This window comes from Poecilia reticulata, linkage group LG18 (genome assembly GCF_000633615.1).
Source record: "Poecilia reticulata strain Guanapo linkage group LG18, Guppy_female_1.0+MT, whole genome shotgun sequence".
Taxonomy (NCBI): domain Eukaryota; kingdom Metazoa; phylum Chordata; class Actinopteri; order Cyprinodontiformes; family Poeciliidae; genus Poecilia; species Poecilia reticulata.
In genome coordinates, this window is record NC_024348.1 from 12,003,012 (window position 1) to 12,022,241 (window position 19,230).

The following is a 19,230-nucleotide window of genomic DNA, read 5'->3' on the forward strand; positions in this document are numbered from 1 at the left end:
GTGTGTGTGTGTGTGTGTGTGCGTGAGAGAGAGAAAGAGAGAGAAAGAGAGAGACATCCGTCACATTTGAGGTCATATGTAAGTTGACTGAGGCTGCAATCATTCACTGTGCGCGCGCTCCGCTCCCCTGACAGCCGCGGCAGTGATTGAAAGTGGCCACGTTGTTTCAGTGTCACCCTGCAGATGAGACGCAGCGGAGGCAGTGCATCAGCAGCAAGGCGCATGACTGCATAACCCGCCTCCGTGTGTTGTCATCCCCTATTTTCCTTTTCTTTCGGCCTCTCCACGCATGCGAGCCCAAACCAAAAAAAAAAAAAACCGTCTGTCTGCATCTTTCCAGTTCCTTCGCCCCAGAGCGACTGGTTCTGGTTATGGCTGCCAGCAGCTCATGCGATGGCGCAGCCAGTTTTTGTCATGGTCTGTGGTTTTGTTATGCTTCTCTTCTTTGTTCTAGTTTCGGCCTCCCCTTGCCTTCGCTTTGCTTTCAAACAGTTTCTCCGTTGTTCATTGCGTCGCATTTTCGCCGTCATTTGTCTTTCACCGCGGTTTCAGTTTGCCTATTACCACACCTGTTCCTCGTTTGGCTTGGGACTCTGTGGATACACACCGATCAGCGGTTGTTCCACGCTTTGAAGAGTCTGCGACTTGGCTGTTTGCAGAAATATATTTATGAACTGTAAAACTGAGGCCACGAATACCATTTATTTCCCCCAGCTGACTGGTGGACACGAAACCAAGTTGAGCAACTTTTTTTGTTGTGTTGTTTTTGCTGTTTTTCCTGTTCAAGGCTGCTTAGGAAGATGCGATCCAAGATATCCATTGAGATAGAAGATGACTTGTATATGTGGCAAAATGGCAAATTAACACCCAGGTCAATGCTGTGATGCAGGTTAGTCCTGAAGAACAGGATCAGTGGGGATGTTAACTCTGGTCCGAATCTTCTGGCTGTTTATAACCAGTTTGGTTTTAAAACAATTTGTCATGTTGTGATTCAGTTTGGCCTCCTGCTGCTGCTGCTGCTGCTTACTTCTACTTCCCCACTGAGGACATTTGCAGATTTTGTCTCTTCGTCTCTAAAGTAGCCATCTGTCACGGGTCACTTCCACTGTCAGCGGTTTAAACTAATCTACTTTTAATCTTCTCCTGGTTCGATACAGCATTTACCAGAACTGAATACAGTTACGCCACTCCAAGAAATAAAATCTCAAAAAAAAAAAAAAAAGAAAGAGATTGCTAAAGTTACTTTGGTCTGATCTGGGATCAGAACCTTTCTCTTGTTATGAGAGCCAGCTGGCCCAGATTGGGATTAGAACCACCTGGGACTAAACAGGCCGCTGCATATAGAGCTGCTTCTTATCTTGCCGAATACGTCGGATGATTTAAAATGCGGGTACTGATGTGAAGAAATACGGTGGATTTTCTAAAACATTGAGTCTTTTAAGTGTATACACGAAGCCGTCGCGTCATTTACTGTGCATGGAGATGCACAGTAAATGCATCTCCGTTCACTTTCGTGGCCCGTATGTCGGCATGAAGGGTGTAAAGCTTAGCTTGTTGAGCTTGCTTCCAGCATGACATCATTTCCTGTTTTTTTTTCTTTCTCTATATGATTATGTCGTGGGCTTAAAGTAAATAGTCTGAGTGTCGCATAATTATCAGATCATGTAATCAGAACTTACAGAAGATCCAAAGTTTTGGGGCTTTTCTGATTTATCTTAATAAAATGGTTTTTTTTTTTTTTTTATTCTAATAAGAATTAACCCTATTTCTCCTATATTCCATTTTATTTAGAGAAAATGACATGCAGTCAAAATAACAAAAATTAGCCTGGATATTCCTCTTCTAAATGTTTTTCTTGTGGTTAATGTTAACTTTATCGCCACACTCTTGCTTGGCAAACGCTTTACGGCGTTTACACCACCAACATGTGGTCGCATAAAAAACATCTACATAAAAAATATCTAGGTAAATTTACCGATATAGCACCTGCGTAGCTTAGCATGACATTAGGGTTGAATGCTTAAGTGCACCCTGATCACCCCTCTAAACATGTTTTTTGGTGTCACAATGACCCACAATGCTTTGCTGTAGACAAATGTCACACAAAAGCTTCACTCTGTCCCTGAAATGTAGCGTTCCGATGCCTGCTTTCTCCCAGAAATAATTGCAAAAAAAAAAAAAAAAAAAAAAGTGTCGCTAGCGTTTCGTAGACGTTGCTGACTTTCTTTGGGAAAGTGCAAAGTAAATTAACCAACCTTAAACAATTATAGGATACATGTGCGTTCATGCAGGATTCTGTGTCTTCCACAAGCCCAGCTGTTCTCAAAGCATTCTTTAAATGCAGCGAAAGGCATGATTTGTGGTTTTTGTTGATGTGTGAGTGTGTTGCAGGATCTGAATGGTGAAAGACACATGGGTGGAGACGCTGAAAGGGAGCGAGAGAGAGGGAGGGAGAAAAATCAGACAGTGAGAGACGGGGAGTGAGAGAGTGACAGAAATAGGCTTACATAAACTCTGACCTCGTGTTAGGAATGAAAACATCAATCAATAAGTATGACAAATCAATTTCCCTCGCTCTTTCTCTCCTCTCCCCGGGATACGGAAGAAAAGAATTACATTTAATGAGATTCAAGTAATCTGATTACAAAACAGAGGCATCTGCGATGAATTAGAGGCTCTTGAAGCCGAGGAGAGTTCAGATTCACTGGTAAATCACCAAGTTTTCTTTAAAGAGGACCAATTGCATTACTCGCTGATAATTTTGGAGCAGAAATCAGAACATATAGTTTCATTATGACTTTATGTGTTTATTATGGTGACAAATTGCGCAGGAAACTGTTCAGCCGGTGGGCTTTAACCGAGTTACAGGTACCCTGTAATGGGTTTGACTTTGAAATTAACTTCCACCGACCTGCTTCCTCCGCCGTTCAAACATTTTTCATGTGTGCCCACTCTGCAGTGTGCAAATGAAATTACGGTACGTTATATTTCTTAATTAAAATAAGATAACCCCGAGGCTTCTGCATACATCGGTGCCTTTACGTGCATGCACAAACATGCTCGCTCCCAACTAAACTCATCCACTAAACGCAGTCCACGGCGTGTTCTGTGTAATTTCCACTGACATGGCCGGTTAGCAGATACGCGGCTGTAAATTCACAGCTGGATAAACTGTAATTAATTATCTCACGAGAGACTGAATGCAATTCTTCATTAGTGACAAGCAATCACAGGCACGCCGCAGTTCTGTACTCGGTTATCTCCTTACCTCGCCGATTCCCCCCCTCCATTTGTAAAAATTTGGAGCGTATATGAAGGTGATGGAGCGCGCGTGACCTTGTGTTGCGGCCAGAGATCGACCGGACTGGAGGCTGTCGATCGATCGGTCTGGCCTGCGTGAGAGCAGATAAAGGCGTTCGTGTCTCAAGAAGACCCGATTTGTCAGGTGAGAGTCCAGAAGAGGGAGACGAACGCGAGAGATTGTTGGGAAGGTGTGGATTTGTGCGCTGTTGCTTTTATCCAACATCTGTGGGTTGAAGATAACGTTTGGATTCTGAGCAGAAAATAAAGTCAGCTCCTGTAGAGCTTAAGATCTCTGACGGTGGCGTGTGAACCTATTACAAAATGACATGGCGGATTTTACTGAGCACTGCCAGTCAGCTGGCCTTAGCAACCCACATGTTTCCTTTGATTAGAACAGAGACAAATTCAGGTGTTTGGAAATATTTTCAGACAGAAAACTGAAAGACGTCCTGCCACCAATCCACAGCTGGCTAACTGTACAGATAATCTGACTAATTGAGCACCTACGTTTGTTTTGCACTATTAAAAGCATAATGGCTAAAATGTATTAACTACTACGACTGAGTGTTCACTCCTCTCTGTTTAAATCTATGTTTACAACCTTAAATACATGTGGAAGATAATAATCAAAGCACAGTGTAACAAATAATCGCTGCTTTTGAAATGTTTTGTACATTTTTGTTTCCGGGTGCATTCACACCTGTTTAGTCAGCAGTAATCTAATTTATTTCCCTATAAAGTCTGGCTCGTTTAAGGAGGTGTGGATGTATGATTGAACTAGGGTTGTAGTGATACAATAATCTCACGATACAATACACGATATTCTGGTCACGATACAATATATATATATTGCGATCAGTGGCGCAACTACACATTATTCAGGTGGATGCGAAAACATAGATCGGCGCCCCCCACCACCCAACCTCCCGAGGGAAGGATCGTCAGGGTGAAGGAGCGACGCTCTCCCCCCGAGGCGACGATACGTGAAGGGTAAAACTCGCTACATTTACCTCGTTATGTGCGCGAGGTGAAGGAGCGTTACACGCGCCGAAGTGTATGGGAAAACAATCATCGGCGCGCCGCCCCCTCCAGACGGGGTTTTGGCGCCCCCTCTGGTGCTGCGCCCCTATGCGTTGCATACCCTGCATACCCACTTTTTGCGCCACTGATTGCGATATTCAGCAAACGATACAATTCAGTACACTTGCTATTTTCTGAAAGATTTTAGAGGGACAGAGTGATTTTGGTGACATTTTGTGACTGTTATAGAGTTGGATTGAATTAATTTAACTGAAACTGATTAAATGCACCAACTACACAACACCTGGCTCTGGTTGGACATGGACACAGACTTAAAGTCGACAGCTGGACAAAATGAATCAAAGTGGTGAGAAAACATGTTTCTTTTAATTGAAACAGTACAAACTGTAGCTTACTTGCATTTGTAAAGTAAATAAAGTGCACCAAGTACCCTGCTCTGAATAGCTTGATGCCAAACTCAGATCTGGACCAACAAACCAGACTCTAGTCCACCTACAAGCCTAGGTTTTACCTCAGTTTGAATGCACATGTGCATGTGTGAATGCCAAATGGAGACCGTTTAAAAACTCAGGGCATTCTGGGTAAAAACAACCAAAACAAACCCAAAAATCCAGAAATGGCCTCTAGTCTTTAAAGAGAAATCCTACAAAAGCTAAAATCTGATGTTACTCCATTTTTATTTACATTTGTGAAGAAGGAAGATGCGCTCAGCGTCTCCTTCAGAGGTTTTTGTGTCGTTTCCTTCAGTTGCTCTTGATGCGGCGCCACCGCAGGTGAGGAGGGGAACAGACTTTTCAAAGTGTTTGGTTCGTTTGACACGGTGCAGTGTGAAAGCGACTCACACCAGCTGAAAATCTAACAAATGTTGCAATTTTGGTCCCCAATCAAACTGAGTCAGGTGTGAAAACACCTTAAATGTCTGTGTAAAGTGGCATTTCTAACCGGGGTTATTCAGGTCCATTCCGTCTTCAAACACAAAATAAAGGAAACTAGTGATCCAAACAGGCAGTGATCAAAGCCAATTTTCCCTTAAATGTCTCTGACTTGTGATCGACAGGTCAATGGAAAAACAAGATTTTTGTTCTGTTCATTAAATGGTTCAAAAAAGAAAAACTCCACTAATATTCGTAATGCAACATCAAACAGTGAGCTCTTTGACGCAGCAAGAGGTTACTGATGTCTCCTTTGATGCATGAAAGGGAACAATCTTGTAAATCCTTCATTTTCTGATGGATTTCACTCAGACCTCTATCAAAGAACCTGCAGCGCATTTCTAACGTGGCTGTTAAATTTAATTGGTGAATTGCTACTAACAATTTCCACAAATCCAGTTTTTTTTTGTATGTGTTAAAGTCCTTAAAATTAGCAGGTGAATGCCTTAAAGAAAACCAAAAACTGGTAGGTGCTGAGACCAGCCTTAACGGTGCACATCTAAGAAACATGTTTCTATGTTGGAACCACCATGCAGGTTTCTTTTAAAAAGAAAATCTAAATAATCTCTACATTTGCCTGATTGTAGAACAGCTAGATTCACTGCAGATGTTTTCTTTATAATTAGAACTAAAGTATTACAAATTAAAATCTTACTCTGGAAAATGGGTAAAACATAAAGTGTTTGTCTTTTTGCCGTCTCTTTAATTGCAGTCATTTCTGGTGACTTTTATCCCAAAGCAGGTTTTGGTGCTTTTATATCTGCTTCAAATAATAATGAAACTTGTCTAAATACAGCAAATGTTTTCACAGAAATCACGTCTTAATCCCTGTTTTTATTCCTGAGAAAAGTCTGTACTTTTTCAGCAGTAATTTTCAAAATAAGGGCCTTTCTTTTAATAAGGAAAACACGCAAAATCCAAAACATCTTTTTCTGTAAACAATTTGGCTACTTTATTTAGTTTTGTTACACTATTGAATGCTCAGTTTATTGATTTAAGGGGAAATAAAGATTTTTTTTCCCCATTTTTATTCATTTTTTTGGCTCAAGTACATCTGGCTGGACGATTGTGACCCATTTGACAAACGGTTTGGCCACCACTAGATTAAACTCTGCAGAATCAACACTTCAATGAGGATCCTTGTCCTGTTTTCATTCCCCACACTGAGGAAGGTCCTTTTTCTAAAAGTAATACCCAAAAAAAACCGGCATGGAGGTTTACTCTTTCATCGCTACTCACCAGCTGCTGCTCCGTTCGTGCTTTTTACCCCCCGTTTAAACCGACGCCTTTTTCAAAGCTTCCATGTTGGAATAAGCTGCAGCGTCAGATTCCTCACATGGTTTGTAAACCAGGTTGCTACTTAAGAGAAGAAGATATTTCTAACTCAAATGTGAGGATACGACTTTCAGATCGCTGCCTCAACGTTATGTAATATTGCACAAGTCCTGATTGTAAGCTACATTTTGAAAGATGAAGATGAATTATACACCCAGCGACTTTAAAGCAGTGGTTAAATTTGGTTGTCTGAATTTATGTTTTATGTTCCCTCCAAGTTTCAGTTTCTCAAAGGACGATTTTTATGGCTACTAAAGATCCGGGAGTCGCTTTTGAGCTTACCACCCAGGCTTATCATTATTAACAGTTCCTGCAGTGTTCCAACATTTATTCCATTATTAAACTCATGCATAAATCAGTTGAGACGAGTTGATACCTTTCAGATTTCTAGTCACCAAAAGGTTCCTCTGTGAATTTGGACGTGTCTGTCTGACGTCTATTATGGAAAAACTCCAGTAAAAGTTTGATACAAGCCTGGAAGCTGGTTGATGGGAAGATGGATGGAGCTGTAAGTACGGAAGTGAAAACTGCTAGAGGCTGCAAAAGATGAGAGAATGGCAGTGGAGGATGTTAGAACGGCCTAGTCAAAGCCAGTTAAGGATCCATGGTAGGCTAGTTTCCACTCACGGGGGCTGAATATAAATACAGATTTTCATTTGTAAAATAAACTTAAAGGTAAACCACGTTTCATTTTTCTTCCTCTCCAGATTAAGCTCAACATCGTTATGATCTACGATGGAAAAATCTTTTAAAAAACACATTGAAATTTGTTGGTCACAAAATGTAATCAAATTCAAAAGGTATAAATACTCCTGCAAGGCATTGAATGTTCTTTATTCCCATTGCGCTTGTAGCATTTGCTAAATGTGATCGGTACATTATTTCCCTTCAAGTAACAATAAAAACAGGAGATGAAGGGAGACTTCCCATAAAGTCATTCACACTCAGTCTGACAACTGAATTAGAGCAAATATTTAAATGAAAATAGGGACCCGTTTGCTTTTTCCATGCAACTGAGACGACTTTTGTTGAGAATGAACTGAGTAAAGCTGAGCAGACCCATTAGTATGCTGCAGCCGAGGCAGGGTGGAGGGGAAACATGCCCAGTGCCTCACCTCTCCTCACAAAACGTGCCGGCTACGAGAACTGACAGTGAAAACCAAGAGCAAGAAAAGAAACGCCGAACAAATATAGAACACAAAGAGGCAAGAGGGACTTGACTGACTTTGGAAGATTCCTTATTCTCTTTGTTTATTTCCATCTCTCTCTCTCTTTCTCCCTGCATGTCCCACCTTCCTGTTCCTTCATTTTCAGTTGTTGTTTTTTTCTCCCTCCTCTCCAGCAACAGCAGACGGAAAGCACTGAAAAGAGCATTTGCACACACCTGAGTGAAAGGAGCTCGCAGGTGCGTGGGCGGAGAGCTGGGGGATTCAAACAGGGTCTCTCTCTTTGTCTATCCTGCTCAATCTCTCGCTCCTGAGGTGTTTTTACAGGGCCCGTGTTTGTGTTGGAAACTTGTGGGCGGTGGGAGTGCTTCTCGTATGCAAGCATGTGCCGCTTTGTGTTTCTCGGCTGCGAAGCGCTACACCCGCTCGACTCCGGGCATGTGTTTAGAAACGACCCCCAGGTGTCGTGTGACGCGGCCTTTTCCTCCCAGATTGTTCCGTCCGATGCCGAGACGCTCGGCCGGTCTCGGTCCGATGACCTCATCGAATGTGCGCAGCCCAACTCCAAACAAACAATTTCTGAGGAAGCCAAAACAAAATTCGGCCTCTCCGTTCACGGTCGCTGCAAAGCTGGCAGTGACGACAAACAGGCGCCAAGTCGCGACCAGGACAAAGCGCAGAGGATCGACTGGTGTTCGCGAAAATCCCACACAAAAGAGGATACGGTGACTTAAAGAGTTTTTGTTCCCCTGTAATTTCTCCCTCTGCCACATTAGAACCATCAACTTTGAGGTATTTCACTGAGATTTTATGCAAAAAAACTCTAAGAGGAAGTACAACCAGATGTCAACATGAAGGCTACTAGCATTTAGCAGCAGTAGCACTGTTAGAAGAGAGCTCAGAGATTATGTTTTGTTTCGTTTTGTCCAGCTTTACGCACACAGTGGTCATGTGTGCAAACTGTAATCAGTCAAAATCACAGAAGACCTTGAGATTTTTTCTGTTATCATTTTAAAGCACCGATCAAAAACGGAAAATACTCAGTTAACGCGGTCAGATGAGACAAAAATGTAACTTTTGTGTCCGCATTCAGAACCCAGCGTGGCTTTAGAAAGAGAGGGGAGAGAAAACAAGAAGCTGCTCAGTCCTGGACGAAGTATCTGCATCAACAGACACTAAAACATGCTTGAACGGCCTTGTCAAAGCACAAAACTTAATCCAACTAACAATCTAAGAGCTGCAAACTGATGTTCGGAGATGCCGCAGCGGACCAAGCTGGGAATGACACGACCCAACAGACTTCCAGTCAGTAAATGGAGCAAATGAGAGTCTCACAGAGTCTGAACTCACTGGAGCTGATGGAAGAAACATTTTTCATTACAGCTGTGAGCTGCTTTTGGGGTAGAACATAACTTTCCAATAAAATACGAGGAGGCTCGTGGTTGTAGCGCAGCCAAATGTGAACGAGGTCGAGAAATATCATTACTTTCTTTTGACAGAGCGAGAAGTCAAAAGAATAAGGTGGGAAAAAGTTTCCCTCAGCAACAACAAGAGTTTATTGGGAGGAATTTTACTGCTGGAATCCGTACGGTCATCTGGTGAATTTTTATTTTATGAGGAGCGTCCTGCAGTTTTGTTCCCGCCTGCAGACCAGATTAAACACAGCTCTCTGACATAATTACCATAAACACACCCGCCCAATCTGCGTCTTCATCACGGGGGAATAAACAAACACACTCAGGCACAATCAGAAATCAACCATGCAATCATAACAACCCCCCCCCACACGCCGCAGGACGGCGGCTCAACGCACAACCGCTCCGCTCACCGATGATGTAGTAGTCGTGCAGGCTCTTGAACTCGTGGCCCCAGAGGTTCGGCGAGAACTCCTGGAACTTGATGGTGAAGCGGCGCTCCCGCGTGGGCTCGTCGCACGTCAGCACGATGTTGGGCGCGCCCATCACCTCGCAGCGGTCCGCCTGCTCCCGCGTCGACACGAGGTAGAGCTTGTAGAACTCGTACTCTGGCGTGGAGCGGGCCGTGTCCAGCGGGGGGCAGATGAGGTCCAGCCGGTCCCCGATCTGAGGGTAGAGAACGTAGCCCTTGTCGTCCCTGAACCTGGAGGAGGAGGAGGAGGAGCAGGGAGACACGAGAGAGGAGAGTCAGCAGGCGGGGGTGGTTAATTAAAGTCTTTATACACCACCTGTCTTTGCCGCTGAATGAGCAACAGATGGGTCTTTTAGCTCTCTTAGTTCCACTATGTTTTCATTTTTCTCACTTCTTAGAAAACAGGTGTCTATAGGATGGAGGAGCTGTGCAGAAAACAGGACAAACACTGGAAATAATCACCACAGGAAACAAAGGAGGTCAAGGCATTTTCTCACTTTCATCTATGACGTATTGATGCTGTATTTTTAAACACAGAGAGTCACAAAACCATTAAAATTCCAACTTTATGATTGGCACGTTTTTATACTTTTATCCATTAGATTGTACATTTTTGTTGGATGTTTGAGACAACTTTGCTTTTTATTTTAAATATACCGCATGTCAGCTTAGTGGCGTGAAGATTAATTACAGCAATAGTAGAGCAGACATGATCAGATACAGGTTTTGTTTAAAATCTTGAAATATTTTTAAAAGATGGAAAATGACTCATTCTCTCCACGAGCTATTCCTGCTGTCTGTGAGAAGAACTGCAACCACTGTGCCAAAATAAACCCTTCCGGACCTCGCCACCAGTCTGGTGCAGTGCATTACAGTGAAAGCCATAACGCTCCACCTGTGAAAGTAAATCTGTTGAGCTTCACCTCAGCACGCAAACAATTCAGAGTGCTTCACAAAAGAAACATTGACAAATTTTTTCATTTTTCCAAGTTGCATTTTCCTCTAAATATTTCAGATGCGCTCTATGGAAAAATAAGCAAATATGTGAATTTGTAGTGAGTAATTTTGAGTTGCGTTCAAGAGAAAAATCCACAAATACTGAACTGCAGATGTGCAATATGCTCCCCCTGCAGATCAAATTGTGCTGAACCACCATTTGCTGCTTAATGTCTCTAATGTAGGTATTGTAATGGAGTAACAATACCTTTACCCCCATGGCAATGCAAATATCACACATGTAGGTCGTCTTTATTCATTTATTTTACTTTTAAGGTCTCAAAAAAAGTGTGGAGACACTTTACAATAAAGACTTCACTTCTCCAAATATGAACGTATGCATAAAGTAAAGATCAAAACAGCAGTTCAAAGCGTTTTATAAAAAAGTTTTCTCCTTTTGGAAGAACATCTTCTCTCTGAGCTCATTTTCATTTTCTTTTTTTTTTTTTTTCCAGTTTCTGCTGTGTTTATATTTAGAAGTGAGAACTGAGGCATGTCCGTGGAGGTAGAAACACAGGCAGACAACCACCTGAGCAGAGCCGCAGAACAAAGAACAACGCCGTCAGAGCCAGATCTCAGGTATGTACAGTTAATTAGTTTGGAAATAAGCAGTCTTGGTGTCGATCTTCGTGTCATCCGCTCCTGGTTGAAGTGTGTTTGCGTGGCGATCCAACAGCCTGTCATCCGAATCCACAAAGTGATGCTGATTCAATCATCTGGACTGGAAAACGTTCTCCCACCGATTGGTTTTTGATTTCAAATTAAATTAATTTCACCTCGATGCACTAAAAAGCTCGGCTTTTAACATCCCAACGCCAGAAGCTGCTGGTTTCTTGTTGAGCGTGTGCAGCTCTAACCTGAGCTGAAAGAAAAAGGCCAGGAACTGGAGCAATGACTCAGGCCGTGTCATCCCGACTCACAGCACAAGGCCATCTCGTCCTGATAAGGCCAAATACTGAGTTATGAACAGAGCTCCAGAGGCCGACAGCCACTCTAATTCAGCGGGTTAGCAGACGCAGCAGACAGCAGAGGAGCAGAAAGCGGCGCAGGCGCACGTGTTGTGACACTTTCTCAGTTTAAATGAATGTTACAGCTGAAGGGAGCAGACAAAACAGTTTGCAGCAGGAACGACTCAGAACGGGAGGGGAGGGCAGACTTTCCACTCCCGCCAAATATTAAGTGACACGACGATATGGAAGTGGGAGGAAGTGATCGAATGTTAAACTAGCTTATTTTACTTTGTTTTACCTCTGCAGGAGATGCTGCTTCTGTTTTCAACAAATCCACATGAACACTTGGGAATCACAGAAACACGAAGAAAAAAAACAAAAAAACATCCCCGCTTAATTATTCTCTCTGTTCTGCTGTCAGACAACCATTTGAGTATTAAAAGTAAACAATGCAAGATCACAAAGCGCACAAAGACAATGAAGGGATGTTGCGTAACCGCGCTGTCAGAAACGGCAAATTGCGCCTGTGTCAAATAAAGCGGGAAGTGACAGTTTTATTTGTTGAATCGATGGAGAAAGAAAAAAAAAACAAAAAAAAAACAAGCTCACCTTTTAGCCTGACCTGTCACAATTATTTAGTAATTTCAGGATTGCAGTCATTTAGTCTTGCTAAAGCCATTTAGCATAATCCGAGGCATTGTTTCCATTCACCCGTAAAACAACAAGTGGAGGCAGATAACAGAAATGGTTCATTTATGCCACCACTTCCCGTCCCCCTTTATGTAATAGCTTTATGAAGCCATCTGTTTATTTCAAAGACTTTAGCGCTGGGTGTGAGGAGGAGAATATTGTAAACAGCAACGTATAATAGTTTGCTTTAATTGGAATTTTCTGAATCTGGACGAAGATTAAAAGTCCAGGATTTTTGTGAGATATTGACCAAAAACTGTTAAAACAAGCTAATAAAACTAGGTTACAGCTTACAACCTTTTTTTTTTTTCTTTTTTTTTTCTTAAAGAAAACTTTCATAACTTTCTTTGGAAGCCGAAAATAATCATAGAAGTTCACGATTAAGAACATTACGAGGCACCGAAAATGAGACAATTTGATTTTTGGTAATAGAATTAGATAGAAAAGCAAGAAGTTTTTCACAGGCAGTGCCTCTCTCATTAGTTTCAGCTGTACAGACTGCAGGCATAACTCACTAATTTAATTTTGCTCCTAGATAAACTGGTCTGCTGCTGTTTTTAAGAACCGCAGCTGCAAAAAAAAAAGAGACAAAATGTGCTCGGGTTTTTAGTCCTTATAACATCCACTCTTGATAAAACCGGACTTTTTTCTCCTATTTTATTAATGTAACAAGTCCTGGAAGATAACAGTTATTAAGAAAAATGTTTTATGTGTTTACAATAAACCAAAAGCATAAAGATTTTACCTGTGTTAAGAATTTGTTTAATTGTTTCAAGTTATATCACTGCTGCATATCCAGCATGATCGCATGTTTTCCTAATATTATGCAGCACTAATTAGGGGGAGTCAACTGGCTGAAACAGGGATCAGAGCCGCAACGAATGGGGAAAATGTTTAATACATTTTCAGTTTCATGAGAATTGAGCTTTTTTCCTTTACTTAATTAATTTACCAAAAATGCAAATAAAATGATATGCAAACGTTTAGGTCAGGGGTCTGCAAGTTTTACAATTCAAAGAGGAAACTTTGACCTGAGTCCAGCTAAATAAAACTAGTTTAGAGTTTAGAGTTACATCACCTTTTGAAAAAGGATCAGTTGAGAAGGAGGAACAGGGGAAAATCCTTTTGTTTCTAATTTTAGGTTAAAAAAAGAGAGAGAAACGAACTGTTTACAAAAAGAAAAAACAATGGGACTCCATATGTAGAGAAAATTTGCAGATTTTTTTTCCAGGTATCTAAAATATTTTTTAAAAAAAAGCAGTTTAGGAAGTTGAAATACTCAGGTGCAATGCTGCTTATCAGCTGTCGTTAGCCAAGCAGCCAATCCGGGAGCGCCGTCGATCAGCTGCACACCAAACTGGACAACTTCTTTCTGAGTGGACATGTCCCTTTAGACGTCAAGCAAACTCCACCACTTTTCAGGTTTTGCAGCTGGAACACCATGAAACGGCGGCAAGCGTCGTTCCAAGATCCGAGGTAAACAGAAAACCCCCTTTAATCTTCCGCTGCGCCCCCGTACTTCCAACCACATCCATCAAGGCTGCAGTTACCTCCCGGTGCTAAGAGTCAACAGGCCTGCTGCTCCAAAATGAGATGGAGCCTTTATCAGCAGGTGTGTTTGGCTCGAGGCGGGCGCTGAGAGCGCGGCGCGAGCGTCGGCTCGGACGGGGCCCCCGGGGCCTGCTGGGAAAACCACTGTTCCACTTCTCATTACGCAGGTCACCGGGGGTTATCTGGCCATACTTGGACTGGAGAGGCGAGGCGCTCGGCTTCACTCAGCACTTATAAACACAGACATATCTCTCCTTCCTGTCGGCTTCAGACTGGCATTCGCACCATTTATAGAGTCTGAAATGTAAACATGGTGGTAGATCCTGAAGCTTCTGCAGCCATGAAAAAAAAAATCAGTTTAACTGGTAGTCTACACACACACACACACACACACACACACACAGACACACACACACACACACAGACACACACACACACACACACACACACAGACACACACACACACACACATACCCCTTGTGCTGAACACAAAAGGTCTGTCCAGGCTTATCCACCCACATTCACACACAGGTTTGGTTTTCTCCAAACATGAACAATGAAATCAACTGGCACCCACTCTTGTGAAAACAAGCACCTTTTCTGCTTCCTGCATGACACATTGTGTAAGCTTTATCTGATGGTATCCTGAGTCACAGCCGAGCTGCGCCGCAGAATGGCAGAGCAAACACGCGCTCGCTCGCATGCTCAAGTGTTGAGAGGTGGAGGAGCTACTGGGCAGCTTCCAGGCAGAAGACGGAAAAGAAAAATAAGCAGGAGTCAGTGGAAATGTGGTGGAGGGGGGAGTAAAAAAAAAAAAAAGTGGATTCTGAAGAGAATCACGGCGCAAAACTCAATTTCATGATCCGTGTTCAAAGTGTCGGCTTTACTGCGTTAACCCCAGGTTAACCCAGCTGACGTGTGTTTGTGTGTGATAGCACCTGAGCGCACGGCAAACAGGATGAGGTTCGGAGACCTCGTCCCAATCTAATCAAGCGGTGCAGAAAAAGGAAGACGGCGTGGATTTATCCCAGAATTCACACTTTTCCGGCTCCCGGATTGCAGCGCAGCATCCGGGTATAGCGCCAGTAAAGTTTGTGTGGATGCTCTAAATCCACTTTTAAGATAAACAGGGGGGGAAAAAAACGGAGGTCAGTTTGAGAGATGGCTGTAAAATTCACAAACTGTAAAAAGGAAGAAGAACAAGGAGGATGAATCTGAGAGCAAAAGACGTGAAGTGAGGTGAGCCTATAAACTGCTTTATAGAGTTCCTCCATGACCAGATCTAAATAAATCATCCAATTCAGAAGCAGCCCAGAGCAACACTACATTTTCCCTTTTCTCTTTTTCTTTTCGGACACATTTCTCTCTCTGAGTCTTTCACTACTCGTTTTTTTTTCTTTCTTTCTTTCTTCATTATTCCCCTCACTCCCTCTCATCTCTGCCTCTGTCCACTCTGCCTCGCTTCGTGTCTCCCCTTCCCTTTTTCTCAGCCTTCAACAATAGAGCCATTCATGTGGCCACACTTTGAAACATGGCATGGGAGGCTGGAGGGGGCCAGAGGTGACACGGAGAGGTGGGGTGAGCGATGGGTGGGGAAGGGGATGGAGAGGGTGGGCTTTCAAACCTTTTCTCTTCTCGGCTCTTTCATGAGGGCAGAAACATCATTTTCTCAACCCTAGCATCCCCCCGCCGCGACCCTCGAGCGGAGCCGAGAACACTCAAGTGTCACCGCCACCCCCCTCCCCTCCACCCCTCCACCCGCCCGCACGACCTTTTACACCTCCTGCTTGCCATCCCTCATCTATCATTCTGCGCTTTCAGCTTTAAAACTTCTTAAATTTTGCACAACCTGCTTCATTTCTAATAAAATTCACCCCCATTTCGTGGTTCACCAGCTGCGCCTGCTTTCGTGCATCTTCCTGAGTGCACACGGCTCCCTGAAAACCAGCGTTTAGTCACTTTGCAACAAAGTCGCAGCACAAAAGTGGAGCATGACTGTGAAGTGGAAGGGAAGTGATTTTTGCGAATACAAATCTGGAAAGTTTGCCTGCCCATATTCAGCCCTGTTTACGCAGAGAGGAGGCTATAAACTGACTTCGGATGAAAGTTTTCACCTATAAAACCCGAGGTGTGGCTGAAAGTTAACACGTTTTTATGTAGCAGCAATGCTTAAAATTACCCAGATTGCACCATTCACACCGCTAAACTTGGTGTCGGCAGCATCACTTCTTCCACGGAGCGGTCAATGGGAGCTGGATGAAACTAACGCTGCATTCCAGTCGTGCTGTGAACTGGGAAGTTCCAACTTCCCAGTCGGAAAACTCAACTGGAACAACCTCTGAAGTCGGATTTCCCACTGGGAAACTGGGAGCAACTCCGAGTTACGACTTTGTGTTTCAAAATGGCCGCTCCTGACATCAACCGGAATAAGCTGTGGTGGAAACATGATTACTTTAATACGCACAAGGAAAAGTGAGTTTAAAATCAATGCTGCAACTCCAAGCTTGAACTAATTAAAAGTGTCGTTTGCTTATGGAAAGTAAAGCTTAAAATGATGCTTGTCAGAACTATTGCAAACACTGTTTATGGCTGTCGCTATGTTGAAATTCCAACTTCTTAACTAGAACGCCGTTACCTCAGGTCTGATGTCAAATCTAGTTTGGAGTTCCCACTTCCCAGGTAACTGGAACGCAGCACAAATACAAGACAGAAACCAGTTACAGGCTGCGAAACACGCGATTCACCTTCCAGCAGAACAACAGCCCTCATTACACAGCCTGAACTACGATCGAGTCGTTTAGATAAAAGTATACCCGTGTTCTCAAAAAGGCCCAGTCAAAGTTCAGACCTAAAATTTGCTGAGAATTTTTGGCAAAACATGCTCCATCCAGTCTGACTGAGCCTGAGTAATTCTACAAACAAGAATGAATAAAAATGTAAGAGAGATACCCCAGAATGCAGAGATTTTTATAATTTTTTTAGTGTAATTTCACAAAAATGCATCACTTTCTTACATAAAACCCCATAAAAATAGATCAAAGTTAGCCCTGTACTTCTCTACTCTTGTGCATCTGTGCGTTGCCTCCCCTGCTTGGCTTTGCATATCAGGCAGCTCGAACATTTCCCAGATTCCAAAGCAGCAACCCGAGCCACGTTCGGCACCAAAGCCGGGCACGCAGGTGCAGCCAGGTGGAGAGGGGCGGGAAGGCAGCAAAATGCGTCTGAGTGTGTGGGACGGGGGGGCAGGTGAGCCGGAGCGCCGAGAAAACCCTCGGGAACGAACAAAGAGCCACGATGGCGAAGAGAGAGAAAAGCGATAAAGCATCAAAGGCCAACGACCAAGACGAGTGTTTGAATTTTGTGAACTTCGGCTTCCTGCGCTGTCTGCTGGGGGTTTGAGTGCAGCCAGGGACTGACAGCCACGTCTTCGTCTATAAGACAGCAAAGCAAACAATGACAGCATAGCCGGGTGGGTTGGGGGGTGGGGGGGATTTATGGCGGGGCCTCCGGTGCATAAAGCTGTCTGCTCTAATCTCATGGTATACGCAGCATAATCACACACCGAGGGTCCCGAATGACCTCGCCTTGCCTCCCCCTCGTTTGTAATGTATGGACACACGCTGTCAAACGCACGGAAGGAGGAAGGGGAGTTATGGCGTCCATGCTCAGAGGAGCAGCAAACCGATTGGCCACGGCAGGACTCCTGCTGAGCCACAACACCTGCACGTCTTCCAAGTGGCTGCTGCTCAAGGAAAATCCTCAGGGTCTCATTTTCCAGAGAGGCGCTCCCCCCGCCCCCACAATCTACGTCCATTTTCATCAATTTGATTTCCTGAACCGTAAAGGGGACCTACTGCGCAAAATTCACTTTTTGCATGTTTTTACTCTTCCATTTGGATCTCAACTGCCTCTAAAAACAGCCAAAGTGCTTAAAAGGAACCACCCAGACATTTTTTGGCAATAACTTAATGTTTTTTTGGTGTCTGGAAAAGGAGCCGTTTCACTAAACTCTCAATTGTTAAGTTGCGCTGCGCATTTCAGCACGTTTGGTCAGCTGGTTTTAACGCTGTATGCAGTGTACAATGGCTGCTGGAAGAGACAAGGGTTTTGTTCTTGACAGAAACTACTTGCTGCTCTCTTGTTGATTGTGCTGGAGGCTCTACTTCTGCTTTTCAGAGCCGTACGGCTGTGCGGCTCATCTGTTTGCAGCCATTTTTATGTGCGAGTGTAAATGTTGAATTGGGGGGATGTGGCCAGCTCCTTACTTGGATTTAAAGTGACAAGACGCCCTAAAAGAAAATGTAACATGTTTTGTATAGACCATAAACCCATTCTAACCTCTTCAAGGACGGACAATAGATCACATTTAAATGTTGGACTCAAATCTGCTGTTTCTTTTTTTCTCAAATTATCTTTAATGAGGCTCCAATCGACCAAGAGAAGAAGCGACAGGTTTTCGAGTCACAGTAATTGAGACAATCTGCAGATGTAAAGTTATCCACTTCTCCTCACAGGCAGCTTTAACTTTTTTCTCTTTTTTTTTTTTTTTGAAGAAAAATATTGTTTCAAGCCTCAGCGCTGGACTAAATCAACTTTTTAAAATTTTTTTATTTCTGGGCACCCACACAGAGAGGGGCCTATCCATTTCCAGCCTCCTGTTGGAGCAATCAGGGGTCCTGGAAGAAACACCAACAATAATATAACGTGAAACATCTGCCTGGGTGTATAGAAATCACGAACTGAACCGATTTGTCTCTTGAGAGCGGACTTTGTAAAAGGGGGAGAAAAAAAAAAACAACAAATCTCCGTTTCCCAGCGCTTCCGACCGGTTATGTTCTACACGGCTCGGCCGGGTTCGCAATAAAAGATTCAGGAGCTTTTAAATTTTACTCATGTTGTTGCTCTTTTATCCTGACCTCATCTTTGATCAGCGCAGACGCCGTCTGAAACGAAACGCCTGTGCTGCCGGCTGAACCCGAGGACCCCTGCATCAAAACATCATACGACCACGAGCAGGTGCGTGGAAATGTCTGCCACACGCATGCCGGAAATCAGCTTCGACTCGGTCTGTTGTCTGCTTTTTAACCGTCCATCAGGCACGTCCTGCGTTTGTTTTTCGAAGATCCCCTCTCGTCGGACGGGTCCTTTTGATCCCAGACTCTGAGGCTTCTGCCTTCATAAGTGCACGGGGCCCGTCAGATGGTTTTAAAATATCCATAATCATCATTACTGTCTTCATTAAAGAACCATATACCCTGGAGTGGAGCTGCAGAAAGTGGTCTTTGACTGTGTGTATGCAGCTGTAGAGAGATGGAGGCCCATTTGTATGAGATGGAGGGAGACGGAGAATGGTTAGGAAAGAGACACAGAGGAGGGAAC

The 19,230-nt window shown here is 43.6% G+C and overlaps 1 protein-coding gene across 2 annotated transcripts in view; it reads right to left on the reverse strand.

Annotated features, from left to right (window-relative positions):
* The window catches only part of efnb3b (ephrin-B3b), a 113,592-nt gene that overhangs the window by 51,692 nt on the left and 42,670 nt on the right, over positions 1-19,230 (reverse strand). For both annotated transcript variants that reach the window (XM_008435563.2, XM_008435562.2), the window contains exon 2: positions 9,606-9,895. In XM_008435563.2, coding sequence (XP_008433785.1) covers positions 9,606-9,895 — 290 coding nt within the window. The remainder of the gene's footprint in view (positions 1-9,605; positions 9,896-19,230) is intronic.